At 42.6% G+C, this 27,824-nt stretch overlaps 1 protein-coding gene across 11 annotated transcripts in view; it reads left to right on the forward strand.

Annotated features, from left to right (window-relative positions):
• AFF1 (ALF transcription elongation factor 1) overlaps positions 1 to 27,824 on the forward strand; it is a 209,790-nt gene that overhangs the window by 96,040 nt on the left and 85,926 nt on the right. For 7 of the 11 annotated variants that reach the window (XM_082463224.1, XM_082463233.1, XM_082463228.1 and 4 more), the window contains 2 exons: positions 17,714 to 17,837; positions 18,611 to 19,531. The exons of 1 other annotated variant lie outside the window; for it this stretch is intronic. In XM_082463224.1, the coding sequence (XP_082319350.1) occupies positions 17,714 to 17,837; positions 18,611 to 19,531 (1,045 nt within the window). The remainder of the gene's footprint in view (positions 1 to 17,713; positions 17,838 to 18,610; positions 19,532 to 27,824) is intronic. 3 more of the 11 variants (XM_082463227.1, XM_082463232.1, XM_082463231.1) reach the window with 1 other exon arrangement.

The raw sequence follows: 27,824 nt of genomic DNA on the forward strand, positions 1-27,824 counted from the left end.
TTAAAAGTTGAAGATTGGAGGAGGGAGGCGGGAAAGGTGAATTGTCTTCTCGGTGGTTGCTAGGGAGATTGACCTGAAAGCTTTGCAGATGGGAGCACGAAACTCACTCCTACAAATGTGTGTGTGTATCTCTGCTGGATCACTTGTAGTTTCTCAGTAGAGCAAAAAGCAGAAGCCAGAGAACGATTTTGAAGCAGTGAGGTAAGGTTTTGCTCAGCGTGCTTGCACAGATAGCACTCATGCAGCATGCACGCAGACACTCAAGCTGTTTCAATTCCGCTCACAGCAAATGCAATCTGTGTCTCACAAGTTCAGATCACTCTTTAGTTCCTTTCCTTGCAAAGTCCACCGTGCTATTTGATAGATGACCATATGCTTCCCAGGTATTCCTTTCTGATAAAACTTCAGATTGCACCAGAATTCTCTGAATGTGTCTGATGAAAGATGTGGGAGCTCCCAGCATGTGGCAGCCTTTCAGATCCTACCATATTTACTAATTTATTCTTGTTGTGGTTTTCCTTAATATTGTAATAGGAACATTTTCAAATAGAAAAGTTGAAAGAATTCCACAGGAAAAAGCCTCATCCCCAGATTATATTATTAACACTTTACTATACTTGCGTTACCATATGTCTGTTCATCTCTTCCTTGCTGTATCCATCCAGTAATCTTGTCTTTTGTGCTTTTTATGTCAGTTGCAGATATCAGTGTACTTTCTCCTAAATACTTCAGCTTGTATGTCATTAACGAAAGTTAAGTATTTATATACAGGGTTTTCTTTTTTCCCTTCTGCCATAAAATTTACATGCCACAAAATGTACAAATCTTAAGTGGACTTCTGTGTTTTGACAATGCATACATCTGTGTAACCCAAACCCCTATTAAGTTACAGAACTAGTCTTAGGGTTATTTTTTGGTGTGAATGTGGGAAGATGATTAGAAGATGAGTAAATAGACACATTTTTGTTTTATTTTTCCTTCTTTCAGGGTGTCATTCCTGTTTTGTTTTTTTTAATTATAACATGAGTTGTATGTCCTTGATAATATCTCATTTTGTAAATTATTTAGGTAGTTTCTTGAGGTCTCAGACCAAAACCTTTGGATAAGGTACGTTTTTCTTTACCTAGGTTTCTCTTACTAAGAATTCTCTTGGATTGCTTTATTGAGTTTCTGGGATTTTCGACCCTTCTAAGATATATTGAGTATTGTTTTAAAAATGACTTTTCCCATGATTGTTACAAACTAAAATTTCTTCTGTGTTTGTGACTAGGCATATGGTGACTGCTTTCCTAAAAATAAGCAAATCTTTCTTTACAGAGTGCTTTTGAACATTTAGTCTGACTCCAAAATTATTAAAAATACTTTTTTTTTGTGGCATTAGCCCTCCCCGCAAGTGAGGACACTTTGTGAGGAGTAAAGACCCTGTCCATTCTTTTAGATGTCCCTATTTTTGGGTAACAGTAAAATGCCTGTGAAAGAGTGTAACTAAACTACCCCCTGCTACTTTGAGTGTGTTTGGGAATTTCCTGGTGGTCCAGTGGTCCGTGCTTTCCCTGCCAAGGGCCCAGGTTCAATCCTTGGTCGGGGAACTAAGATCCTGTAAGCTGTGCAGTGCGGCCAAAAAAAACGAAAAAAAAAACCCCAAACATGCACATGTTAGAGGAATGCTAGGATGATTGGGTTGTGTTCTTCCAGGGTTATGCTGTGCAAGTCACCTGTAGCGAGGCAGGGGCTCTCCTGAAAGAGGTGGACTTAGTTGATGTGTCCCTCATCCTTCATGGGTGGGCCCCGGGCTCTCAGAGCCTCCCTCTTGGGCAGGATGAGAGAAGTCTGGGGGTGATGGCATATCTTCCCTGGCAGCGGATCTACAGATAACCAGGGACCCCAAGCTGAAGTGAGACAAGTTGTAATTTGTCAATCAAATGATCTGGTTGCATGTTACCTGCTTATTTCTGTTCTGTTATCCTCCAGCTTTTGGTAAAGTCTAATGTGAATGTTCCTGTCATTTTTCAGCTATTTCATTGTAAGGGAATAGTTCAATCTATGATTGGCCCGGAGTTGTACGGGAAGCAACATCCGCCTGAGGGCAGAGTGGGTGTAGCAGCCTTAATTAGTGGGAGATCCCCTAAGAGGTTTTAAATTCAAAGGAATAAGACATCAAACAAGATGTTCACTCTACCTTCATTTGAAGATCTCAGTTTAATTTCATCAAGGCTGTCAACCTAACAGATGTCCTTTTATTTAAATAAAGGTACTCAAATCTAGTCATGCAGTCTCCCACCAGACTTCTAAAGAACCAGGACATTTGAGGAACAGTAAGTTCTGACCTTTAATAGCAGCCACTGGCTTAATTCTTCATATTTTCCAAAAACCACACCCGCCTGCTGGAGTAGATAGCTCAGGGAAGTTGGCTGGACTCACTGTGCCTTGGGAGTTTTTAATCCCAGAGCTTCTCCTAATGTTTTCTTCTGCTCTGCCATCTCTCTCACATCCTGTCCTTTTCCATTTATTTCATCCTAAAATTAAAGAATTGTAGTGTGAAGGCCATTATTCCATCGAAGATGCAGCTGGAACCGGTGACTGGCATGGTTTTTATGCCTCGTACAGCTCCCGAACTTCCACCAAACACATTCAGTTTTGCCACCCTTTTGAGGCTGTTGACTGTTAGTCCAGGCAAGGTATTGGAGATGGGGAAGCTGAGCCCTGGAGATAGTGGGTAACATCGTAGAGTGAGTGGCACTGGAATCTGCAGGCTGCCCCCTTGGGACGCTTCTCACCACACACTACGTTATGCTGATCTTTTGGAATAAGGGAGTAAGGCATTAAAATTAGATAATTAAGAGATAAAAGTGGAGATTTTCCATCTTTCCCCTCTAGGCAAGTAAGCTGGTGAGAGAGAAATTTGGTGTTACTGAAAGACTTGTATATTCCAAAAGAAATTATTTCAGAAGTAATCCTTTAAATGAAACACTCCAAAATGAACTTAAAAATTCATCCTTTGTTTTTCTTGTTTAATAATTCAGGGGTTGACAAACCTTGTCTGTGAAGGGGCAGATGGCAAACATTTTAGGCTTTACTGCTCATGCATTTTTTGCTGCCGCTACCCAACTTTGCAGCTCCTCACCTCTGCTGTTCCAGGACTGCAGCAGCTATAGACAATATGTACACAAATGGGCAGCGTTCCAATAAATGTTTACAAAAACAGGCAGCTGGGCCAGATTTGGCCCACAGGCCATAGTTTGCCGACCCCTAGTCTAGTCCATTCTTTTGGTTTCGGCTAACTTTATTCAGTGTACGTTTATAAGTTGGGATTAAAGCATTGGTTAATGTTATGTCAAATAGGAATGTTAAAAAAAAAATCCCTCCCCCCCCCTTTGCCATTGGTAGCCTTGTTTTCCTTTAATTTTACTCGCCACTCTGAAATTTCTGGGCTAATCATGTCAGGAAACTAAGGAACAGTTTGGGGTGGGGATGTTCAATTAAATGTTTCTTTTAAATTTACTACTGAACTTTTTCAGTCCTGGGGTTGTGACTGCTGGCTCAGTAAACAGAATGATACATTGGAGGTCTTGAAAAGAGTGTAAAATCATTTGAATTAAGAAGTCAGGCCAGATTCTGCGCAGCAAGGCTTTGTAACGGGGGCTGGTACCTTGTGGGTGCTGGGACAGCGCTCTTTGGGGGCGGCGAGGAGGAAAGAGGGTGTGGGAGGAGTGATCAGTTTTGCTTTTGTGATCATCTGTGGCCACAGTTGAGTCCATTTGCATTCTAAACTTTGACATCCCTGCTCTGTTCATTGCCTAAAATTGACAGTTTTTGGGGTGCACCCTATTTGAGATCATTGTTTCAGGCCGAGGAAAGCCCACAGGCCGTATGAGGGGATTGTTGCCAGAAGAAAGATCATTGAGGCCTAGGCCAGCCCAGTGGAGAGGATGACCGCAAAAAGCTGTCATCCCCACAAATAACCCAGAGTTCTTTGGACCCTTCCTATGAGAAATTTGGCGTTGGGGAACGAGGTGAGATGTGTGCAAACACCCCATGGCCAGTGATCCCTTTCTCAGCGGGGGTATGGGGGTCCCATCTCCTCTTCCAGACTTCTGCTCATCCTTCAAGCTCAGATGTCACTGCTCTTAATTAAATCATCTAAGGCCCCTCCATTTAGACTTGGTGTTTTTCTCCCCTATTCTTTAGCGCTTGTAACCAACCTCTACAATCACTCTTAGTGGGTTCCCCGCTTTTGTATTTCTCCCGCTAGATTGTGGCCTCCTTAATTCTTTTGTCCCTAGGTCTAGCACATAAAAATCAATATTTACTGGAAACAAATAGGTCTTCTGTTACCGTTCTGTGAGGATTAAGATCTTGAGTCGGGCTACCGAAAACCGTAGATAGATAAGTGCATTAGTGCTCTTAAATAACTTTAAGTGGCATAAATAATATTTTAAATGCAATTTAGTTTGAAGGAAATATTTTATAATCAGAGGCCTTGTTTAATATGTTATCAGTGTATTGGTAATTTTGAATGTTTGCTTATCATTTCCTTACAATGGATATATTAGCCTCGGCTTTTCAAAGAGAGAGTTAAAAATGAAAATGTTAAAGCATTATAAAGGACATAATCTCTCAAAATCCTGAAGTGTACTTCTTTTCTTTTTTAAATAATTGAGCCCTCAGATTCTCATTTACTAGCATTGAAGAAGGTAGAGGGATGCTTTATTAAGTTTGGTAAGTACCCTTTGTTTTATGCAAGTGAGCTGCCTGTTGGCACTGATGGGGAAAAGATGATCTAGTCTGCATATAAATGTTCCTGGCTGGGCCAAAATCCAGCCGAGAGAATCCTGACAAGCTTTGGAAGGCTCATAACACTGCTTAGCAGAGGTCGAAATGAAGGGAGACTTCTCCAGAAAAACAATGACTTACTGTTTAGCTTTAAGGCGATGCCAATTATAGTGGGTGGTAGGAGGTGAGCTGGGGTTAGGATGAAAATGAGAATATTTAGAAACATGTCATTGTTGCTTGTTGCCATATAAAATACCAATACATGTTTCCAGCTTTCTTCTCCTATAATAATCTCCCTGTTCTTCCTACTTGAAATGTCTGTGGAATGAAATGGAATAGATAATTAGACTGCCTCTAGTTTTTATGACATTAAGCTTTCTTTCTGTGAAAACAAGTGTGGCATGTGCAGTTAACCAAAAGAAGAGAGAACTGTAAGTCAAGAGGTAAAGGGAAAAAAAAGTGCCGATGGTTCTGTAAAAACACGTATAGGACATTTTCTTACATTACATTTTCATCGTCTGTTTTGTGTAATATGCAAGTAAGATTAACTATCCATGTGGCTTTATTCCATGTGATTGTTAGAGCCTGGAAACTTTTTCAGCCTTAGAAAGTTTCTCTCTTCATATGTGTGTCCACAGCAGTCTGTTTAACTAGGTTTAAAATATAATTGGCAGTGATTTCTACTACTTACAGTCGTGTGTTGATTGGGGAATGGAGAATCGTTAAATTTAGTTTTCAGATATCCTCTCCTTTTATGGAATGAGCTTCCTTAAATGGATGGAGGAAGAGCCCTACAATTTTGGGGGGTTTGTTCAGTAACCGAAAAATGTATCGGATCTCTGTGTACCCATTTAAAGAATAAGTGTTTCTGAATATTTTCTTCTTTAGAGCAATAAATTGCATCTTGCCAGTTTCCTTATTATCTCATTGTTCCCCTCTGTTCTTATCAATACACAGACATTGCTTTTCCTTTCATTTTCCAAGTGTAAGCCTTTTCCTGTTGCTTTTTGCTGTTGGTTAGCAAGTCTAAAGGCTGAGCATTTGTTCTGGCTGAAGCTGTATTTGGTACTTTGGCCCAGTTTCAAACGGTTCTTCTTATCGTATGTGGTGCAATTGGTTTTCTGGAATGTGTGTTAGAAGTTCAGTCATTGGGAGGGACTCTTCCTTTGGAATGGTAAATCCTGTACAGTTTTCCAAGCTGTTCTATAGAATGTAATTTGTTTAATTTGGTGTGTGTTGGGAATTATCTGGTGCTTAAGCTGCTAAGTGACAAAAAGTATCCACTTAGTATGTTTGATCTCATATGACTGTAGAATTAGTCTCTTCTTTAAAAGAACAAAAAACAAACAAAAACAACAAAAAACTTGCTCCCGAATAATTTGAGAGAAGAGTTGTTTTTTTTAATCCCTTTAGGGACATTTTAGCAGTCTCATGAGACACAAGATGAATTTGGAACTGATTTGTTTTTCTCTTGCTTTCTATATGGTACTTGAAATTTTGATGTATTAGTCATTTAGAGGATTCTGTCCATAACTGCCTAGTTTTTAAAAAATGACTGTCTTTTGAAAATGCTTCTGTTAACTTCAAGTTGTATGATTTTCTTTAAAAAAAAGGAAAGAAACCACTACTGTCTTTGCATCTGTATGCAGAATTCCATCCATTCAGCCAATATTCATTTAGCTTAATGGGATAGAGCTGGGTACATAGGCACGGGCGAGAAAAGGTGACTGACCTTCTGCACATTCTTCATGGAGGTGGGGGGGGGGGCGCCAGACATAGTTAAACAGATAAATGAACAGACAAGACAATTTTACTGATAAAAAGAGACAAAGCAGGGTGAAGTGCTAGAGAGGTCCTGCTGGGCGGGGAGAGTGGCCATTTAGTTGTGGGACCTGGATGAGGAGCTGATAATTACCGGAGATATTAGTGACAATGTTGTGCTCAGCTCTAGGACCGAGTGTCCAGACAGGGATCAGCAACGCACAGCTCGATCTATTCCAGGCATGGAAAGGCCAGTGTGGCTAGTAGTTGAGGAAGGGCATGGGGAGGGGAATAGATCTGGGAGGTAGCAGTTGAAAGGAGGTGGGGATGGAGCCTTCCAGGCCAGGCTTCTGGATTTTAGTCTTGAATGCTAAGGGCAACCTATAGAGGGGGCTTTCAGCAGTGGAAGGAGCCACATAATCTGATTTGCATTTTAAAATTATTTCTCTAGATCTTGTATTTTCTTTGTTTTTCCCACGATGCATTTATAGCAGCACAGAGAGATTTTTCGTTGTGGGAGTTTTGTTGCTGAAGTTTTACTCCTAGAGACAGCTTATTAATATTGTTCTGAATCTTGTTGATTTAAAATTAAATGTGTATTTGCTATAAATGTTACCCAAACTTTTTTTTTTTTCCTTTGGTGTAGTATGCTTTTATGACTAATTGAAGAATAAAATCTGTAACATTAACTGATAAACATGCGGCGTTAGCTGAGGCAGCTTTCATGGCTGACCTAGGAAAGAATGATGTCAGCTTCCTTCTAGGTTTGAGTCATTTGATGGGTACAACAGTCTGGTAAAATCGGTTTTAGGTATCAGACAGTGAATCATATTTTGTCATCAAATAATAAATAAGACCGGCAGAATTCTGCAGAATTCTGGATTGTTTGCAATTGAGTAATGCCAGAATATAATCGTTTTAGTCAAAGACGTGTATTAAGTAAGCATCACTATTTGCTAAGCTCTCAGGAATAGACCTTGCCCTTAAGGAGCTCACAGTCTAACCAGGGAAATCTGTAGGCACGTATACAGTTCATCTTGTTTTTGTAAATGTAAACATGGGTAGATTGGCAAGAACAGAGGTATCCCAGAGAAAGAAATCATTCACAACAGGAGATGGGAGGTGAGAGTGGAGGTCGAGGCTAGAGGCAGTGATGTTTTGGACGGCTTTGAAAGTCAATTTAGGAGTTCATCAGGGAACTAGCAGAGAGAGGAGGGTCGTGCTTTCTCCCAGTTCCTTGTGTTCAGAGGGTTGAGAGGTGAGGGAGTGGGCGGAAAAGGGTTTGTGTCCATGAGGGTTGAAGGGTAAGTGGAAGCCAGGTGGTGAAGGGTTGCTTGGCACACCTACCCCTCAGCTTTAATCCTGTAGGCAGCAGCACACTCGGAAGGCTTATCAAATGGGTGAATAACAAGATCAGATTCATGATTTTTAGAAAGAGGCAGCTTTGTGGAGCAAATAGCCCAGGAGGAGGAGAAGTGAGGAAGCCCACACAAACTTCATTTGAATTTTGGATGCTTAATTGATTTAATGCCCCAAACATTTTTTTAAAGTTGAGTATGAATTAAATGAGGCAAACATTAAAACAAGCAAACAAAACTTTAAGCTTGCTTGTCTACATTCTTTCCTAGTTTGTGACCGCAGCATTCTTTTAATTTGTGGCTGTAATGATACAGACTTTCACCAGCCTCATTATTTTATAGGTATGTGATGTGGTCCTTCATGGTCAGTTGAGTGTGCAAGAAGAATGGCCTGGGAATGAGGCCAGAGCTCTGGTTGATCCTAGTACAGACCAGACTTGCAGGAAGAGCCAACAGCTCCTACCCGTGTTTCTGATGGGTGCCAAATGGGCACTGCCAACCAGCAGGCCGTCAGAGGCGAGGTGGCTCTGATCATCAGGGGTCTTTATAACTAAAGGGGGAGATGTAAATAACTAGTCAGGGGGCAGATTTATCTCTAGTGATCCTGTTTCCCACTGTGGTGAGTAACTTCTTTGTCCTTTCAATTAACTGCAGGTGAGTACTGTCAGCATTTTAGGGAACGCTTCTCAGAGACTAAGTTTTCTGGAATTTGTCAGTAACAATAAGATGTTTTCATTTCAAGTAACATTAAAAACACATATTTTATTAACTGCCAGCTATATGCATTGTCAAAATCTTTGAGAGTGGGAGTGATTTCTTCTCCCTGGTGTGGTTTGTGTAATTGTGTCATTGGCATGATGGCCTTCCTCCGTCAGTACTAGTTTTCTGTTTTTTAAAATGTGTTTGGAAGGTACGGGACTTGGGGTACTGCACATGGGAATGCATTAGCTCATTCGTCTCCTTCCCCCTCATCCCACTTTTGTTGGGGCTGTGTATGCCCACCCACACCATTTCCCCCATGCCCCCTCTAAGACCAAGTAGTGAGAAGACAAGTTCTTGTGCTTTTCCATCTATAGGGCAAAAAATGCCCCTCAAAATGTATTTATATGATTAGAAAAATTATTTTTGTTTTTTTATTTTTTGGCCTCGCCATGAGGCTTGAGGGATGGATCTTAGTTCCCCGACCAAGGGGATTGAACTCAGGCTCTCAGCAGTGAAAGCGGGGAGTCCTAACCACTGGACTGCCAGGGAATTCCCTATGTGATTTATTGAGAAGAACAAAATGGGTTATAGTGAGACTACTCCAATTAAAAAACAGCAGCTGCTACTGTTTGAACTTTGGAACATAGTCTTCAATGCAGTTTTATGAAGGTGGGTCTATAGTTATTATTTAGCAACAATCTAAGACTGAGTTCAGGGTCCGAAATCAATTTTCAGAGGTTCTGATGAGAGTTATTGCCAAAATGAGCAACACCCCAATATTTCTTTACCCCTGATCTTGATACTGTTATATGGATATGAGGCTATTTCTTTTGGTTTTAATTAGAACATTTAACTACACAAATGAATGAATACTTCCTTGTGAAAAGCACATTAAAACAGAATTTTAAAGCAAGAAAGTCCCTAAACCACCAAACTACCACCTACTCCCTCCACCCTGATCTGGTGCTCCTTCTTGATAGATTTTTGTAAAGTATATCCTTTCAGACCTTTGCTCCACATTAACATGCCTGCAGAGGACCTGGCAGATTCATTTTGAAAAGTAAATTAGCATGTCTCTCGTTAAAAGTGAAGTGACTCACTTTTTTCCCCCCAGCCTTGCCCAGGTAGAGGCTGTTTCAATTTAAAACTCATAGCATGCCTTTAAGGTGTATGAAGTATCTTAAAGGTTGATTGAATTTTGCAAAATGGAGTCACAACTCTTCTGGTATTTTAATGAGGCTGAGCATTTTGTGGCAAGCAGAAGTGAGTAGCAGAGAGAGCTGTTAGAGATGATCCTTTAGGAGCTCCTCCAGGAAAACAACTGTGACATACTGCTGTTTTGTCATTTCGCTTTGGCTGGTATTTATTTTTTATATCCTATCAGATTTTGTTTTAGGATTAAGTCTCTGATGTTTTCTTTATATTTATTGTGTGTGTTAAGTGGTGGGGCAGGTAATGAAGGTGATATCCTTGAAAGATTTAGCTGAGTGATTTTTATCACGAGAAAGCCGGTTGTGAATTCTTTCATGTGCACAGAGCGGGAGACGAAAACATTTTCCATTCTTTGAAGCAACATTTCTTCTGCCTTCAAACATGGAGCCACTTGATTTCTCATTTTAAAATGCATTTATGAGTGATACGGTTTAATGACAAAAAAAAGTTGGACATTTTTTCGTAAAGCCAATGTGCAAAATGTTCTCTGATCCCCGGATTGTAGGAGTAGAGGACATAGAAACAAAGGCCAGAAGATGGACTTAAAAAGTCAACAGGGGTGGCTTCCAAACTAAAAAAGTCACTTGCACAACGAGTAATCACCCAAGCCTGCTCTCCTTTTGCCTCTGTCACTTTGTGACGTATATCTCTACTCTCTAACCCAGAGTTGCCTATCTTTTGTGAACAGACTTGTGAGTTTTATGTTTTGCTCTATCCTTTGTACGTTCAAACCAGAATGGCATAGTGCTGCTAAAACAGTGAAAAGACTCGTTCTTTTCGAGAATTAATGCACCCTGTCGATTTCAGGATTTACCCTGTCCTTCCCGCCAAATGTCTCTTCCATGCCCATGAAAATAAATACACAGGAGAAATTGCACTCTATCCTCCGAGAGAGAATTTAACTTTTAAACTTGAGTCGGTCACATCCATCAGAGGAAGGTCTGTGCGAAGTGACCGGTCAAGGGTGATAAATGGGTAGTCAGCTGTGCACAGCCTGCCCTGTGGGCCGAGTTGCCATGGAAGCGCCTGGTGGCATTCGGGGATCCTGCATGACTAACCTAGATTAGCAGCAGGGCCCTTGGGCTCAGCCTGGGGAAGGTGCTTATAGCCAGATGATAGCAGAGCCAGCATGCCCCCCCCCCCGCATCCCAAGCCCAACTTGGGCCTTCCTTCCCCTCCTTCCACATAGGCTCTTTCCTTTTTTGGTGCAGGGGAAAGAGAAAAGGGGGGATCACTCTCACTAACCCTTACAGAGCTGTGATTTCTTCATTTTATCTCAATGCTCTAATGCATGGGCCCATACCGCCAAGGAGAAGCATTTGAAAAGTGGGAGTAAATGTGCCCTGACAGGCCCCAGCATGGGGTTGACCAGACGACTGCATTCAGGGGCTGACTGGGCAGCTCTGAATTCCTCAGGAGTTTCACCACCTCTCTGAAAGCGAGCGCACCCTGGCAGGTTTTAGCTTTCCAAGCTTTGTTCAGGCTCCCGTGCTGCTGATGGAGAGTGGTGGAATTCTGTCAGTGAAAACATCTGTGGCACAGCCCACCTTAGTAATGGCTCGTGAGTCTCACATGTCACCGCTCTCTCTCACCAGGCACTGGAAATTGAAGCCTGTGGTTTCCCCCATCGGTCTTTCTAGTTCACTTAATTAAAAAAAAAAAAAAAAAAAAAAATGTGGTAGAGGAGGTGGTTTGATGTATTTTGCAGAAATCTTTCTGAGGCATCGGTGTTGAAACTTGCAGATGGTGGACAGTAGTATATGATCCAAAAGCAAGAACCTGCCTACTGCAAAGTAAAGTTATTCCCTATCTAAAAATATTTTTGCACACTTTTGGTGGAACTCATGGATGTCTGCTGGGTGGTCCGACTTTGCACCCGCCCCCCCCTCCCTGGGGCGGGGGCACGTCAGCGCGTGGACTTGTTTTTGAATGCAGCCAGCTGCTTCACATCACCATGTGACTTGTCTACCCCTCCCCGCCCCAGGTGGGGACTCCTGGGCTGACCAGAAAGCTGGCACTGAGGCCCTAGGAACATGGCCTAGGTCAGCCGGCCAGAAGTTAATGGGAGTGGAGCCCAGTATCGGGCATATAATGGCTACTTTAGTGCAAGTTTATTTATAGCCTGTTCTTGAAAGAAATTAACGTGAAGAGCCCCTTAGCACATTAGAGATGACTTGTGAATCCAGAGGTTATTTTGGGGTCAGTGACCTTAAATCTGTAAACTTAAAAAAGGCTCTAACATAAGAATTGTAGCACAGTTTTTATAATTTGAAGAGCAACTTCATGCTGTGATGCCCCTCCCCCCCATCATGCCCCCCCCCCCCCCCCCCCCCCCCCCAGTTAAGAGGGCCCTCTGTTGGGTCCATGGGCAGGGACAGACCTGTATGGATACATTTAAGGGAACATGTGTTTTATGGCTCTGAGATGCTCTGCTGGCAGGGATAATACCTGAATTGTCGATGTGTACCTCTTTGAGACTAAGGGATTATAAGCAATTATGAGTGATTGTAAATTACCACATTTTAGCATGCTTTCTTTGTTTGCTCTATTTAATATAGCCTGAAAGCTTTACTAGCCACCGAACTGTGACTCAGAACGGAAGCTTTGGTGTCAGGCGGCTTGCACTTGAATTTTCAGGTCTACCATTTAATAGCAAGTTAATCACTGAGCCTTATTTTTTTTCACCTGGGAAACGGGATTAATCATCTCCTCACAGGGTAGTTGTGAATATTAAATAGGAGGCTGATGTGATTTGCCTAAAGCTGTCCTCACTGATTCGCAGGTGCTAAGTGGGAGCCGTCCTTGGCTCTGGTGCTCTCATAATTGCTATTGTTTCTTGGTAAGCCTAAAGCGATCCATACAGCCCCCAAAGACTGTGCTCTCTCGTACTCTTCAGAACCACCTAGAAACTTGTTTAACATGCAAATATCAGGTGCCACATCAGATTGAATCAGAAACCCTGGGGGCAGGTCTCTATGATCTGTGTTTGAACAAGTCCTCCAGGTGCTTCCATGCTCACTGAAGTTTGAGAACCTCTTATCTAATGCAAAGAGCCATGTAGAAATCAGTGAAGGAGAACTTGTACAGTAGTCCCTTGGTACCTGCAGGGGACTGGTTCCAGGACTGCTGCTGACATCAAAATCCGTGGATGTTCAAGTCCCTCATATGAAATGGCCTAGTATGGTCCTTCCAAGTCTGTGAGTTCCACATCTCCAGACATGGAGGGTCAACTGTAACTCACTCTCTGTGAACAGTGACAAAGTCTGACAAGCCTGATGTTGGGGTGAGGTTATCCTGTGAGAGCAGGAATGCTTTTTTTCCTTCATACCAGAGGAAAAACTGCCACCTTTAATTAAGAGAAGTGGTTGTCAACTTGTAATTATTCAAAGGTAATTACAGAGTTTACGAATCACGTAGGACATTTACTGCTTCCTAAAGTCCCCTCATTTAAAATTCTTCCATCCGCCCCCTCCTTGCTTGCACCTTGGTTTAAAAACAACAGTGGTGTGTAAGAGGCTGAACAATGGTTTACTCATGCTACTAATTGTGTTAATGTTTTTAAAATGTAAACTTCCCCTGATTTCAAAATGGAACCAAGAAAAAGAAAATGCTCATGAAAAAATTTGCCTGATACTTTAACAAACCATTCCTTAAGCCATTGTAAACTTAGTAATAAGTAAAAGCCAAATAAACCAGAAAGCTGCCCAGTATGACTGGCAAAACCCTGTTAGTTGCAAGGAGAAGGTAGACAGCCTAGAAGAATGAGGGCTCACAGCTTACCCTATGTCATCATCCTGGGGCTTGGACTGGTCACTTCCTGTTTCTTCTGCCGCTTTCTGCCCTGCCCAGGGGCCTTGGTGAGTGAGACCCAGGAGGGAGTTGCCCAGCAGACAGTGTGGGTGAGAGTGAGTTTCTCTCACCAAGTTTAGGCCTCATAAAACTCATCCTACCAGTGACACTTGTGATATCTTTTCCTCACCTCACTATTTTTGGGTTTCTCAGTTGAAGGGTGATGGTGAATAAGAAAAAAAATACACTCAAAGCTCATCTCGGAATTGGTATAATATTACATATGTCTGCCAGTGAAATCTGGCTGTGGCTTTTAAACTTTTTTTTTTTTTTTAAACTAATGAAGTCAGACCTTTAATTAAGCAGAATCCTTAATTTAGTAGAATTCCCTCCCGGTAGGAGGCCTGTGCCTCAATTTTTGAATCCCAAAGCAGTAAGCCAGTGTTTGGAGTTTTGTAAAATTGGGTTCTTCTCATTATTTTTGTAGCAGCTTTGATTATTTTGGAATAAAAATCTAGAAGTGTGCTAAAGCCTAACTGATGCTGAGATAAGGCTGAGCTGATCGATTTAGAAATACTTTAGTAATTTTAAAACCACTGTAGCTTTTCTTAAATGTATGTGCAGTTGACAGGAAAATTAAGCAAGGACCCCGAGCAGCCTGATAGTTGAGGTGCTCTGTTACACACGCTCGCTTTTCAGTCTGGGACTGAGAATTTTGCCATTTGGGGCGCCCTTTCTGAGGCAAAGGTAGCGATTACTTAGAAGTGGGCAGAGCTCTGTCTCTTAAAGCAGAGCCATAGGCCAGGAACATTCAACAAGCAGTCAAGCTATAGAAACTCCACTGACATAACCAGCAGAAACAGACAAGGGAGAACTCCCTTTGTGGTGAGACTAGCAGAGCAGACACCCTTGCAAAGCAGCTTCCCCTTCTATGTGCACCCTGTGTGGGCTGTCTGTACCAGGTAGCTTTGGAAAAGAGAAGCTTGGGAGTTCAAGTTGCTTAGAGGACAGTTGCATGCCCTACCCCTCCCTGCAAACAAAGTGGCTGTGAAGCAAGTTTGAAGGAAAAAAATTATTTCCTGATCAACCCTCTTTTTTGGCTCCCATGGTCGGATGTTAATGGTACACATTGTGTGTGTGTGTGTTTTGAGCCAACAAGAATGACCAAAACTGGGGCTTCCCTGGTGGCGCAGTGGTTAAGAGTCCACCTGCCAATGCAGGGGACGCGTGTTCGAGCCCTGGTCCACGAAGATCAGACATGCCGCGGAGCAACTAAGCCCGTGCGCCACAACTACTGAGCCTGCGCTCTAGAGCCTGTGAGCGACAACTACTGAAGCCCGTGCACCTAGAGCCCGTACTCCACAACGAGAGAAGCCACCGCGATGAGAAGCCCGCACACAGCAACAAAGAGTAGCCCCCGCTCCCCGCAACTAGAGAAAGCCCGTGCGCAGAACGAAGACCCAATGCAGCCAAAAATAAATAAATTTTTTAAAAAAATTACCAAAATCATAAAACAATTGAAAGGAATTCTTGAGTGATCAACAGGTCCATTGTGCTACTGTCAACCAGAAATAAGTCTGTCTGAAATGTGTGAGATTCAGACTTCTTTTTTTTTTTTTTTTTTAAATAAATTTATTTATTTTATTTATTTATTTTTGGCTGAGTTGGGTCTTCGTTGCTGTGCGTGGGCTTTCTCTAGTTGCGGCAAGCAGGGGCTACTCTTCATTGCGGTGCATGGGCTTCTCACTGCGGTGGCCACTCTTGCTGCAGAGCACGGGCTCTAGAGCGCAGGCTCAGTAGTTGTGGCGCACGGGCCCAGTTGCTCTGCGGCATGTGGGATCTTCCAGGACCAGGGATCGAACCCGTGTTCCTTGCATTGGCAGGCAGGTTCCTAACCAGTGCACCACCAGGGAAGACCCCAGACTTCTTAAAGAAGACTCCATAAGCCAGTTTCTGTTTTAGTTTTTACTCAGTGTTTTTAGTATGTTGACTAACATAAATGTTCACTTTGCTGTTCTCTTAAAATCTGATATCAAGATACCCATCATCTAGGAAAAGTTTTTGCTACGGTGATCTAAGCAGATAATTCTTTACTACATCCCGGTGAATTCAACAGGGTAGCTTAGCCTCCTGCACACCCCCCACCCCTGCCTGTGCCCTCCCGCTTCCCCCAACCTGTAGATTGAGGGGCTGTGGAAATAGCAGACACTCATTTTTTAGATGATTATAATTTTTTAAAAGCTGTTTTTGCACGCCGTGTCTTTCAGTTAAATTTAAAAATTACAAGTAATATACTGTAAGCATAGTGGCTATTTTTAAATTAAAAAACATTTAATGTTTAGCTTCTATGCAAAGTACCATGCTTGAGCACCAGGAGGCAGAAAAATATGAGAGGTTCTATTATGATGGGCTTGACATTCAAGGTGAAAGGAGAGAAGGGGAGAGAACCAATCAGTATATTAAGTCAGGTGGATTTGAGAAAGCCTTTAGAGTGGGTGAAATTGGAATCACTCCCGATTTTCGCTGGTAGCTGAAAATTGGGTATAGGAGTATGTGGTTGAGAGAGACGGAGAGGAAATTCGTGTCATTAGAGTGAAAACATCGAAGTCCAGGATATCACTGAGGAGCAGGGAGTGGTGTGGAGTGACTGAAATACAGAGGTGGTTTGAGGGAATTTTGTAGGTAAACTGGTCCTGGAAGAACGGTTATCTTTCAGTAAAAGGGGGTTCGGGGGTGGGGGTGGATTAGAGCAAGAGGCTGCCCTTTACCGGGTGTGTTTGGGGAATGGACATGACTGTTAGGTAGAATGCATATGGTAGGCCTGCAGGGAGACAGCAAGGTAGTTTCTAGGGTAGGTCTGTGCTAGATTATGGGGGAATTTTAATGCCAAAGCAAGGGTTCAGAGTTTATTCTGCAGTAGCAAAGAGCCATCGAACGCTGGTTATTTTAAAATATGGATGGTGACATGAGAACCAGAGCCTTAGATCGGATTTCTCTCCTTGAGAAGGCTAAATTAGAGGGACAAGATGTGGAGGCAGGGAGACCAGTAAGTAGGCTCTTGTCAGAGGAAGTCAGAGAAGTCCTGAGAGGGCCTGGGTGCCGGGAAAGGGGTGGGGGGGGGGTGTCTGACATCAGGGCTAGAATTCCTAAGGTACATAGAGCCTTGGAGAAACAGTTGAATATTTTCCGATTTATTCAAATAATGTTGGGGGGAAAGATTCAGTAGATACTCTAAAGCAAGTCTGTGAGGACAAAAGTCTTAATAGTTCTTATTTTCATTGTTCTTACATATCACATGTCGGGGTTGGGAGGGCGTGGCCCGAGTTGCTGACCTAAGGTAAGCCCACTTTTGGTTTGCATTCTAAAACTGCACTCTTTTGGGTTTCCAGCTTCGTGATTTGTTTGCCAGTAGATGCATTTTTAACCCCTTTGGTGCCGGGGCTGATGATTTAGGATACATTTTTATGTGGTTTAAACAGTGCAATCAGATTATAGTTTTTCAGTAGGTAGAGCTGACATCTAAAATTGGATTTTCCCATCCTTGACATTTGAAATGAGAAATAAAAGTTATCTTTTCAGGTTTACATGCCAAGACTCTTCCAGTAGAGTAGGCTGAGAATAAAGTAAATGCTGTTTTGGGTGCCTGGTAATCTTTTAATTATGAAATAAGCCTTTGGATTTTAATCTTCCAAAATATAAAATACTGATCCAGGAAAACAGCCTTTTTAAAGTTCACATCCTGCTGACTCCTTCAGATGAAAAGCGTCCACCTCTACCCTGTATTTTGCAAGGCGAAAGTAAAAATATCATTAATCTTGTCTCAGTCCCACCACTGACTATAAAAGACTCTTCCATTTGGAGTCAGTCCTGAGCCATGAAGCCAGTAGCCCAGAGTGAACTCTTAGTTTTCCAGAACCAGGACCCGAAGCTGGAGGGTCACGGCCAGCTGACTGAGGCCTTATTCTAGGAGTGGGATGAGGGACTTGGGCTTTCTTTAAACCAGCTCCCTTGTCGTCGAGGCTTCTTGAGCTGTCCTTGCCTCCCTCACACATGTACGTATGCACAGCAAAGCTTGGATACTGATAAACTTTGTTTTTGTTCTTTTGTGGCATCTGAAGCAGCTTGTACAATGAAGACAGAAACCTGCTTCGAATTAGAGAGAAGGAAAGACGCAACCAGGAAGCTCACCAAGAGAAAGAGGCATTTTCTGAAAAGATTCCCCTTTTTGGAGAGCCCTACAAGGTAATTTTTTTCTTTTTTTTAAAAATTTATTTATTTTATTTATTTTTGGCTACATTGGGTCTTCGTTGCTGCGCGGGCTTTCTCTAGTTGCTGCGAGCGGGGGCTACTCTTCATTGCGGTGCGCGGGCTTCTCATTGCGGTGGCTTGTCTTGTTGCAGAGCATGGGCTCTAGGCACGCAGGCTTCAGTAGTTGCGGCACATGGGCTCAGTAGTTGTGGCGTGCGGGCTCTAGAGCGCAGGCTCAGTAGTTGTAGTGCACGGGCTTAGTTGCTTCCGCAGCATGTGGGATCTTCCCGGACCAGGGCTCAAACCCGTGTCCCCTGCATTAGCAGGCAGATTCTTAACCACTGCACCACCAGGGAAGTCCTACAAGGTAATTTCTTGAATATGAGAAAGTCTGATTTATCACCATATTTGACTTCATGATGAAAGTGAGTTTGAACAAGGGTCACACTTGTGAAAATAAGACAACTTATCCTAGAGATCGTTTTTGAAAACAAAATAGGAAAATCTTCTGAACCTCGGTAGTCAAAATTACTAAAGTTTGTGGTTTTCTTTTGTAATGTTCGTCTCCTGTATTTAGTAATATTTGTCCATGGCAGGCTTCTCAGCAGGGGAATTGAGTCGACATTGCATGTTAAATTCTGTGTTACACATTAAATTGAGGTGTTTCTTTTCTAATGGCATTATGTAACATGGTTTACTAAACAATGGTTTTCCTCCCCCTCTTTTTCCCCCTCAGTATCTAACTCTGCTGTCTTTTCTTTTTTTAGACAGAAAAAGGTGATGAGCTCTCCAGTCGAATACAGAACATGCTGGGAAACTATGAAGAGGTGAAGGAGTTCCTTAGTACCAAGTCCCACCCTCAACGCTTGGATGCTTCTGAAAATAGGTTGGGAAAGCCGAGATACCCCTCATTTCCTGAGAAGGGGAGCAGCATTCCATCTCACTCCTTCCACACTAGTGTCCACCACCAGCCTATTAATACTCCTGCCTCTGGACCACTTCCTATTGGTACCATTAGCCACAACCCAAAGATGACGCAGCCAAGAATGGAACCAATGCCAAGTCTCCATGTCAAAAGCTATGGCCCACCGGACAGCCAGCACATGACCCAAGATCGCCTTGGTCAGGAGGGGTACAGCTCTAGTCATCACAAAAAGGTTGACCGCAGGGCTGATGGAGACCACTGTGCTTCAATGACAGACTCAGCTCCAGAGAGGGAGCTTTCTCCTTTGTTCTCTTTGCCTTCCCCAGTCCCCCCTTTGTCACCTGTACATTCCAACCAGCAGACTCTTCCCAGGACGCAAGGAAACAACAAGGTTCACAGCAGTAACAGTAACAATAAAGGCTACTGTCCGGCCAAGTCTCCCAAGGACCTACCGGTAAAGGTCCATGATAAAGAGACCCTTCAAGACAGTTCAGTAGCAGTTGCCAGCCTTGGGGTAGCCCCTCCCCAGCCACCTTCTCAGACTTTCCCCCCACCCCCCCTCCCCTCAAAAAGCCTTGCGATGCAGCAGAAGCCCACGGCTTATGTCCGGCCCATGGATGGTCAAGATCAGGCTCCTAGTGAGTCTCCTGAACTGAAACCACTGCCGGAGGACTACCGGCAACAGAGTTTTGAAAAAACAGACTTAAAAGTGCCTGCCAAAGCCAAGCTCACTAAGCTGAAAATGCCTTCTCAGTCAGTCGAGGTGAGTGGAAGTTCACATCTGAGGCAATTCCAGTGTGAAGAAAGATTTGAGGTGGAAGTTTCTAGAGGTTTAGGGACAGGGGTGTCAGTGGCCTTTGTTCAGGGAGATTCCTTTCTGGCTTTAGGATCTCGTTGACCCACAAGAAACTCAGGTCTGAGGTGGATTACTGATGACAGATACTGAAATGTGATTCGTAGAAAGTTAAAAAAAAAATCTTTTTATTGAGCCATGATTTACATACAGTAAAATATAGAGATGGGAAGAGGGTAGTTTGCTCTGTTTTGAAAAATGTATACACCTGAAAAATGGATACAGCTATACAACCCACAACCCAATTGAGGCAGAGGACATTTCTATCATGAGAATTTCAGGAAGGTTTTGAGCTGTCTTTGATTTTTGGGGGCTTTGGGGAACACTGGCTTCTTTAAAGACATTGGAAAGAAAAAAAATATTTTTGGTTAATACTTCCTCTGCCCCAGTTAGTTTTTCCTGAGATCCAAACCATAAAAAAGTGAAAACAAGAGGTCAAAATGTTGGAGGCGAAGTATTAATTTTTGAAGATTTGTTCCCTATAAATTATAAGAAACTGTGAAACTAAATTTCTGTTCTAATATATTTTATTTACCACCTACAAAAAAAGAGTGGAGGTGTGACAACATCTCATTTGAGAGTGAGTCACAAATATAATATAGAACGTTATTCAACTATGGCTTTTTCAAGTAAACAAAATACTTTATCTTTTTAAACAAAGGAAAAATTCCTTCTTCTGCTCCTTTGACAAATGGCAACGTGGTGTTTGAATGAGGAGAATCAGAACACACATTCTATCACTGAAATTCTAAATTAACACCGGTTACTCAAATTTAGATTTGTAGTGCAAAGTGAAATGTTTGAAGTGAATTTATTTTAGCGCTTATCTGTTAAGGTAAAGTCTGTGGTTGAGTTACATCCATTGTATAAACATTCTAATTTGCATATCCCGTCCTCAAAGACTTGTATGTGCACCCAGATACCAGCTTTACATCAGTTTTACATAGTGCTAGAAGGCAAAATTCCTTAAGGTTTAAAAAAAGAAAAAAAAAAAATTCCAGGATCCATAGCTGGAAAGGTAACCCTTATCTTGAAGGAGGAAAATCTGTTCCTTTGTGGTGTCAGCTTTTGGTTTAGAAGAGGTTAGGGTTCTGTCCATAGTCAGCTGTTGAGCTGGAGTGTCTCCGGATGTCTTCAGAATGTGACTGGTTTGGAGGCTGAGGAAAAATTAGAAAGGGGGCTGAGGAAAAATTAGAAAGGGGAGTAAAGCACGTGGTAGAAATGACCAAGATGGCAGAACAATCCCTGTAACCCCATAAGCTATGCAGATTCACTGCAATGAGCCATTTACTGAACATTTTGTGCTCTGATGGGCGGTAGGGGTAGGGAACAGAATGAAGGTGGAGAAGAATAAAGTGAGGTCTTCCCACCTCCTATGGTCAGTCAGCCTACCTTATAATTCAGAAAGAACTTAATGGAATTTTCTTTATTTATCAAATAAGGTCTGTTCTATTTTCCTAGTTTTAAAAAAAAAAGGTAAAGGGACAATTTAACATGTTTTCTTTAAAAAGAAAACTAAGCAACTAAAAATTGCTTTAAAACAATTCTAAGACCAATTGACAAATACTTGCATTGTCTACCAAATACCCAACCATATGTATAAGCACAGGGTGGGATGCCAAAGAAGTACTGGTCCCTGCCTCAGAGAGATGACAGTCTAGCCTGGAGATCAGCCTACACATGTGAAACAGTTAGAGAACTGTTTGCTACTAGGTGCATAGAGGAAGTTTCAAACATCAGCCTTAAGACAGTGAACCCATGTAAATTCAGCCAACAAGTTTTCTGGTAGACCTTTTAGGTTAGAGGATCCCGGTTAACCTTTTGCTTTCCTGGTGAAAAAAAGATAAGGTGAGTTGAGATTTCTCCAGGGTCTTACAGCTCCTCAGATTTAATACATATTTCAAACATAGGACCGCATTAGACGGTCCTTGCATATTTTCTGAGTGGACAGTTGAACAAAATCATCCATAGATGTGGTAAGAGAATGGGGTTTTCTTGGCTTTTCTTGATCTGCTGTCAACAATTGAGTAGATGTAAATGTTTCCTCTTCAGCCTGTGTTTGCAGTCAACCTTCATTTTAACATGATGTCTCCCTCTGGCCTCTCTAATCAGGGTTCTCAGGCCAGTGGCAGCTGTGGTGCTAACTGCCTTGGAGACCCTGGGTGGTGTTAGTGGCATGGGAGGATGGAGCTGAGGGGTCAGGCAGTTGGAGGGCTCTGGGCAAAGAACTTGTAATGAAGGGGGAGTAAGTCTGGGAAACAGGGATATTGGTGCTCTCTGGTGAGCGTTTAGATTTGGTTTAGTAAGATCTCACGTTTCACAGACTTACCATTAATTTCTGTTTGTAGACCCAATAAAATGGCTATTTTTTTAAGGTTTTAAAAACACGTAGGGGCTTACCTGGTGGCTCAGTGGTTAAGAATCTGCCTGCCAATGTCAGGGGACACGGGTTCGAGCCCTCGTCCGGGAAGACCCCACATGCCACAGAGCAACTAAGCCCATGTGCCACAACTACTGAGCCTGCGCTCTAGAGCCCGTGAGCCACAACTACTGAGCCCATGTGCCACAACTACTGAGCCTGCGCTCTAGAGCCCGTGCTCCGCAACAAGAGAAGCCACCGCAACGAGAAGCCCGCGCACAGCAACGAAGACCCAATGCAGCCAAAAATAAATAAAATAAATAAATTTTTTTTAAAAAGCATTTTAAAAAAACCATGTAGATTGGATTTTAAAAATCTCAAATTTAAAAAAAATTATTTTTTTGGCTGTGTCGGGTCTTAGTTGCAGCACGCGGGATCTTTAGTTGTGGCATGCGGGCTCTTTTTTAGTTGTCAGATTTTAATATTCTGGTGAATCAAAGGAAAGCGTAGAGGTGGGGGACAGCAAAAGCGGGGAATTAACCCCAGAGCAGGTAAATTCTGAATATTGAACCGGAATAGTAGCAATATCTTGGGCTGCTTGTGGCATTGGGGCAGAAGGATAGAGAATGCCAGGGTGCAAGGGGAAGTTGGCTGTTGGTAGAGCCATGGGAAGGGACTTGGGGATAGCTAAGTGGTTTTCCTTTATTTGCCGAATTTGTCCTAAGGCAAGTTGGAGGAGGTTTTCTTTCCTGGCTTTCTGAGTGTGTGGGTTTTGTGGTTTGTTTCATTGCTCCCCTCCCCCACTGCTTCCATCAAACAGTATTTTTAAAAAATGGACCAAGATGGGAAAGTCATCTTGTCTGTCTGGCACTTCTTTATTCTCAAGCCACATACGTATGAGTTCCTTGCTATTTTCTGTCCTTTCACTTCATGGGAAACACTTGGTTTGTGTATTTTAGTTGGTTCTCCTAAATAATGGTATTCCTTTCTGTGATAAGTCATGCTCACTGTTAACACTTAGTCTTTCCTAAAGTCCTACAGGAAAAAAATTATCAAAAGGTCAACATTCTGACTAAATAGAGGCTAGAGCACACAGTGTGCACTGGATTTTTCTCTGGGCATGTTGGTTTTAGTTTTGTGTCAACTGGAAGATGTATAGCATCTTGAAATGACCCATCTGAGGATATAGCCAGGACTCCACGATCTCACATGGATGCCTTCCAGCTGTAGAGTTGCCACATCAGAGACCGAACTGCCCAAATGGAAGGCTGAGATTCCTTTCTAGCTCTTTCTACCGGAAGTTAACAAATGAGAGTGAGAGGAAAACCAAGGCATCTCTGTGTGAGCGTTCCTGAGTGTGGACCCTGGACTGGAGTGGATGTGCTTAGAGGCAGATAGGCATTTTACTGAAAGGGAGAAATGAATTAAGTTGAGGTGGGCATATTAAATTGTATACTGGATTTAGAATATTAGAATTTTAAGGCTAAACCTACAGCCCTTTCATTTTGCAAATAAAGCCTAAGAAGGTGAGGTCACTTAATTTTGCTACAGTTTAGTTAGTAGCAGAGCCAGAGTTAGAATTCTCAGTTCTATGATCTTTCTACCTCTGCTTGTTAAGTATGCATGGAGACCATAGGAGGATCTTGAGCAGGGGAGCGATATATCTACTTTCTCATTTTGAAAAAGATCATTCTGGTTCCTGGGTGGAGAATGGCTTGGAGGGGCAAGGGTGGCAGAAGTAGGGAGGCCAGCTAGGGGGTGGGAAATGACGATGGCTTGGCGTAGGATAATAGCAGTGGACATGGTGAGAAGTGGATAGATTCCAAATATATTGGGCAGGGGAGTAATAGGGCTTTGTGATTGACTGGAGATGGGAGTGGGCCTGAGGCGTGAGGGAAAGTGAGGCATTAAGGAAGGTCCTACTGGAAAGGTGTGGATGGTGGGATGATACCTGCTCCTGAGATGGAATTGACCTGGGTGGAACAGGTTTGGAGGGAAAACCAGGATGCTCTGGATGGATCACATATTAAGTTTGAGATGCCGTTATATATCCAGATAGACATGACAAGTTGGCAGTCATCGGTAGTAGATCAGCCCAGGGAAAATGATAAGTTTGGATGTTTGTGGCAGGGTGAGAATCACAGGAGTGGAGATAAACGAAATGGAGCCAGCATTCAGTTAGCACACAGCATAGGTTAGTCAAGTCAGGAAAATAGGCAAGAGAGTAACAAACCACTCCAAGGAGAAGTCCGGGAAGGGGGTGTCTCAGCACAAGCAGCGGTCTCGGTCTAGCAATGGTCTCGGTCTAGCAGCGGTCTCGGGACAAGCATGAGTGGGAAGTAGCGGTCTGCTTGGACAGAGCCTCCAGCAGTGCCCACGTGGAACAGCTCTCAGCAGGGGGAAGTTGGGTCCTCCAGGGAAGAGCCTTCAGTTGCTCGACTCAGTGGGCTCATTTTAAGGAGTTTATCAGTGGGTGTAATGGTCTTACTCTAAGACATTCACAGTCCTATGGTAGACTTTTCAAAACAACTAATACAGAAGTTCACATTGGCCACTGGGACTCCATTTTGAACTACTTAACATAGCTTAAATCCTGTAAGTTTCACACAAGATGAGTAGAAATCATAACACAAAAGAAATCTCATCTTAATACTGGGAATAATAAATTTGGGCTGTGTTTGCCTATGGCGGGTATTTAAAGCTTTGGGACCAGACAGGTGTAGCTGAGAAGGCCCTAAACCAGGCCCTCCCTGGCTTAGCTTTACCTGTGGCAAGGGCAGGAGCGGGAAGAAATGGGGTCCTGCTGGGTCTTCAGAAGCAGAAATTGAAGATCATCTTGAAAACTTGAGAATCTGTTTATAGATTAGGGGAAATTATAGTTTCTGTTTTTTCACTTAGGGTTTGAAGTGTACGTGTAAATAATACAATTAATATAAGCAAATAAGTCACTGGAACGTAGCAGAATTTACCATCAATTTAAATTTGCTACTGCTTCTACCTCCTTATATGGCCCTACTTCATTCCCCTCCAGAGAAATCTGGCTTTGAGTCCTGATGGTTTCTGATTTCTGCAGAGCAATTGCTCTTTTCCTTGTGGCCTCTCATGACATCATTTGGGAACATTTTCTGATACCAAATCCTTCCACCTAATTTCCAAGACTCAAGTGTCACCTGCAGCTGTGAATTCATTGTTGGACTACTTTGACTCATGACAACTCTTAAATTATGCCTTCCATTTTCAGTAAACTGCCAGCCTAATAGAGTGAAGTAATCCACAGTGGAAAACTGTGATAGTGATTCACTTTGCATTCATGTATGCAAACAATCTTTCCTACTTTCTTATTTAGCTTTCTTATCTTAAATCCTGTAATGAGGAACTTCCCCATTATGAAATAATCTAACCCTTCAAGAGGTGCACTTTCGGTGTGTCGATGGTGTATATCCTGCTGATGAGTCACTCAAAATATAGTTAAGCTCCCTGTCTCCCGTGTATATCACCAGTTCAGTAACTTTTAACTAAAATTTTTAGAGTACCTACCGTATGGCAGGCCTAATGCTGGGGATGCGGTTACAGTGGCGGGGAAACCCCAGATGATTCCAGTTCTCTTGGACCTTAACTATCTAGTTAGAAACTGACTCTATTTAAATAACCACTCAGATCAATGTGTAAGAACTTTGGCAAGTTCTGTAAAGGAATCTATAAACTATTATAAGATTGATAAAGGGGTGTTGTGGCTTAGAATGTAGGAGCTTAGGGAAGAATTCTCTGGGGAAGTATTGAGAGACCTGAATGGTGAGTAGAAGTGAAAAATGTGAGGGGTTGTCTGAGTCCATTCGGGCTGCTATAACAAAGTATCACAGACTGCGTAGCTTGTAAACAACAGAAATTTATTTCTCACAGTTCTGGAGGCTGGACGTCCAAGATCAAGGCACCAGTATGGTCATGTTCTTGTGAGGGCTCTCTTCCGGGTTCCCAGCCGGTGCCTTCCTGCTGTGTCCTTACATGGTGGGAGGGGCTAGGACTTTCTCTCTGGAACTTCTTTTATAAGGCATTAATCCCTTTCGTGAGTGCTCTACCCTCATGACTTAAGCATCTTCCAAAGGCCCCCATCTCTTACTATCATCACCTTTGGGTTAGGTTTTCGGCCTGAATTTTGGGGACACATAAATATTCAGACTACAGGAGGTGTGTTAGAAGTTAAACAGCATCAGTATTCCAAGCAGAGGGAAAGTGTGTGCCAATGGTTTATGCCACATGATATACAGAGACCATTATAAGTTTTCTTGGGTTCTAAACCCAGTACTGTAGATCAAATGGAATTTGTGCATTCATTCTGTGCAGTCATTCTGAAACTTGGTGGCAAGTCTGAATCACCTGGGGGAAGCCTGTTAAAAATACAAATGGTTAAAAATAAAACTTCCCAGGTCCCACCGTAGGAGATTGATTCAGCAAGTATACAGGTGGGCTCAAGTACCTGTAGCTGATTCTCATGAGGTTTCTTCCAGAGCCTGGAAATGAAACTGTTCCAGAAGAGCTGATAACAGGCCACAAGGAGTTAGAGAAGGGCTCCCGTCCCGCTGGTTCTGGAGTCTCCCTTGTGGGCCCTCAGACAAAATGATCACCTGAATTGATGGGACTGCTTGTCCTGAGCAGGACATGAGAGAAGCCTCAGGGAAGAAATAAGGGAGTAGGGCCCCCAGAACTGCATACACTCTTCCTCTACAGCTCATGTTTTGTTTTGTTTTTTCCTTTGGGTCCCCAACATTTTCAAGCTCATGGGGAAAGTAAGATTCTGATACAACCTTATCTAGCTTCACTCAGTTTTCTAAAAATGTTTTTATTACAGTAGTTCTTTATTGGAAATTTAAGTTAGATTCCATGAGCTAGAGCTCAGGTAACTTGGGCAGACCTACGTGACTTAAATGTTTGTTAGGAAGATGATAGCAAGGTTTTCTGTGTGCACAATTCCCTGATGATGTTGAGTGTCTGGAGCAGAATACGTCCTGTCTACAAGAAATAATGAATAGTAATAACCTGTATCTGCTTGGAGGATGGCTAAATTTTAGACCCCAAAATATCTAAATATAGAAGCTTAAAAATAGTGGCAAATGGACTGACAGAAGTTTTAGAGCAGAAGTTGCAGGCAGCCTGAGGGCTAGACTGGACCTGCAGACTATTTTGTTTTGCCTGTATAATGTGTTTTTCTTTTTCTTTCTTTCTTTCTTTTCTTTTTTCCTCCCTCTGAGCCAATATTTACAAACTGGAGAATTCGAGTGAAAAATCAGATTTTCAGTTTCACCAGCTAGAGCTGAGTAGATGCTGCCACCTTTAATTTCCTGATCCTGGCGATTTATTTTGAGTTTGAAGAAACACTTTAAACTCTGAAGGAAACATTTTAAGTAATATAGGCAAAATATTTTTGGAAAAGCTCCAAAAATTGCTGGAAATGAGTTACTGCAGAGAACAGAATTGTTTATAGAAGCAAGAAGAAAGAAAGCCTGCGATCGAACCTGGAACATCTTTTTGGGTGGTATTAATTGGAGTTGTTTTCCTTGTACGTTTTACTTTCCATTCCTTCTCAAAACGCCAGAAGTACATTTGGTACCAGGATAAGAAATTCCTGTTCCTCCTTGTTGTTTTCACACTTGAGATGTTTGTGGAGGGTTATTGGATCCCCCCTGGGTCCCTCATGCTGTGCCTCTGCCAGAATGGAGACATTCACCACTTCAGAATCTTTCCAGGCTGTGCGCTCTCCCAGGCTCTCATGTGCCACCCGAGTCATTTTAGCTCCTCTCTAGATTAATTGTGTTTTATTCTCAGCCAGCTGATAATCTTCAGGGACAG

This window comes from Balaenoptera physalus, assembly GCF_965194825.1.
Source record: "Balaenoptera physalus genome assembly, chromosome: 5".
Classification (NCBI taxonomy): domain Eukaryota; kingdom Metazoa; phylum Chordata; class Mammalia; order Artiodactyla; family Balaenopteridae; genus Balaenoptera; species Balaenoptera physalus.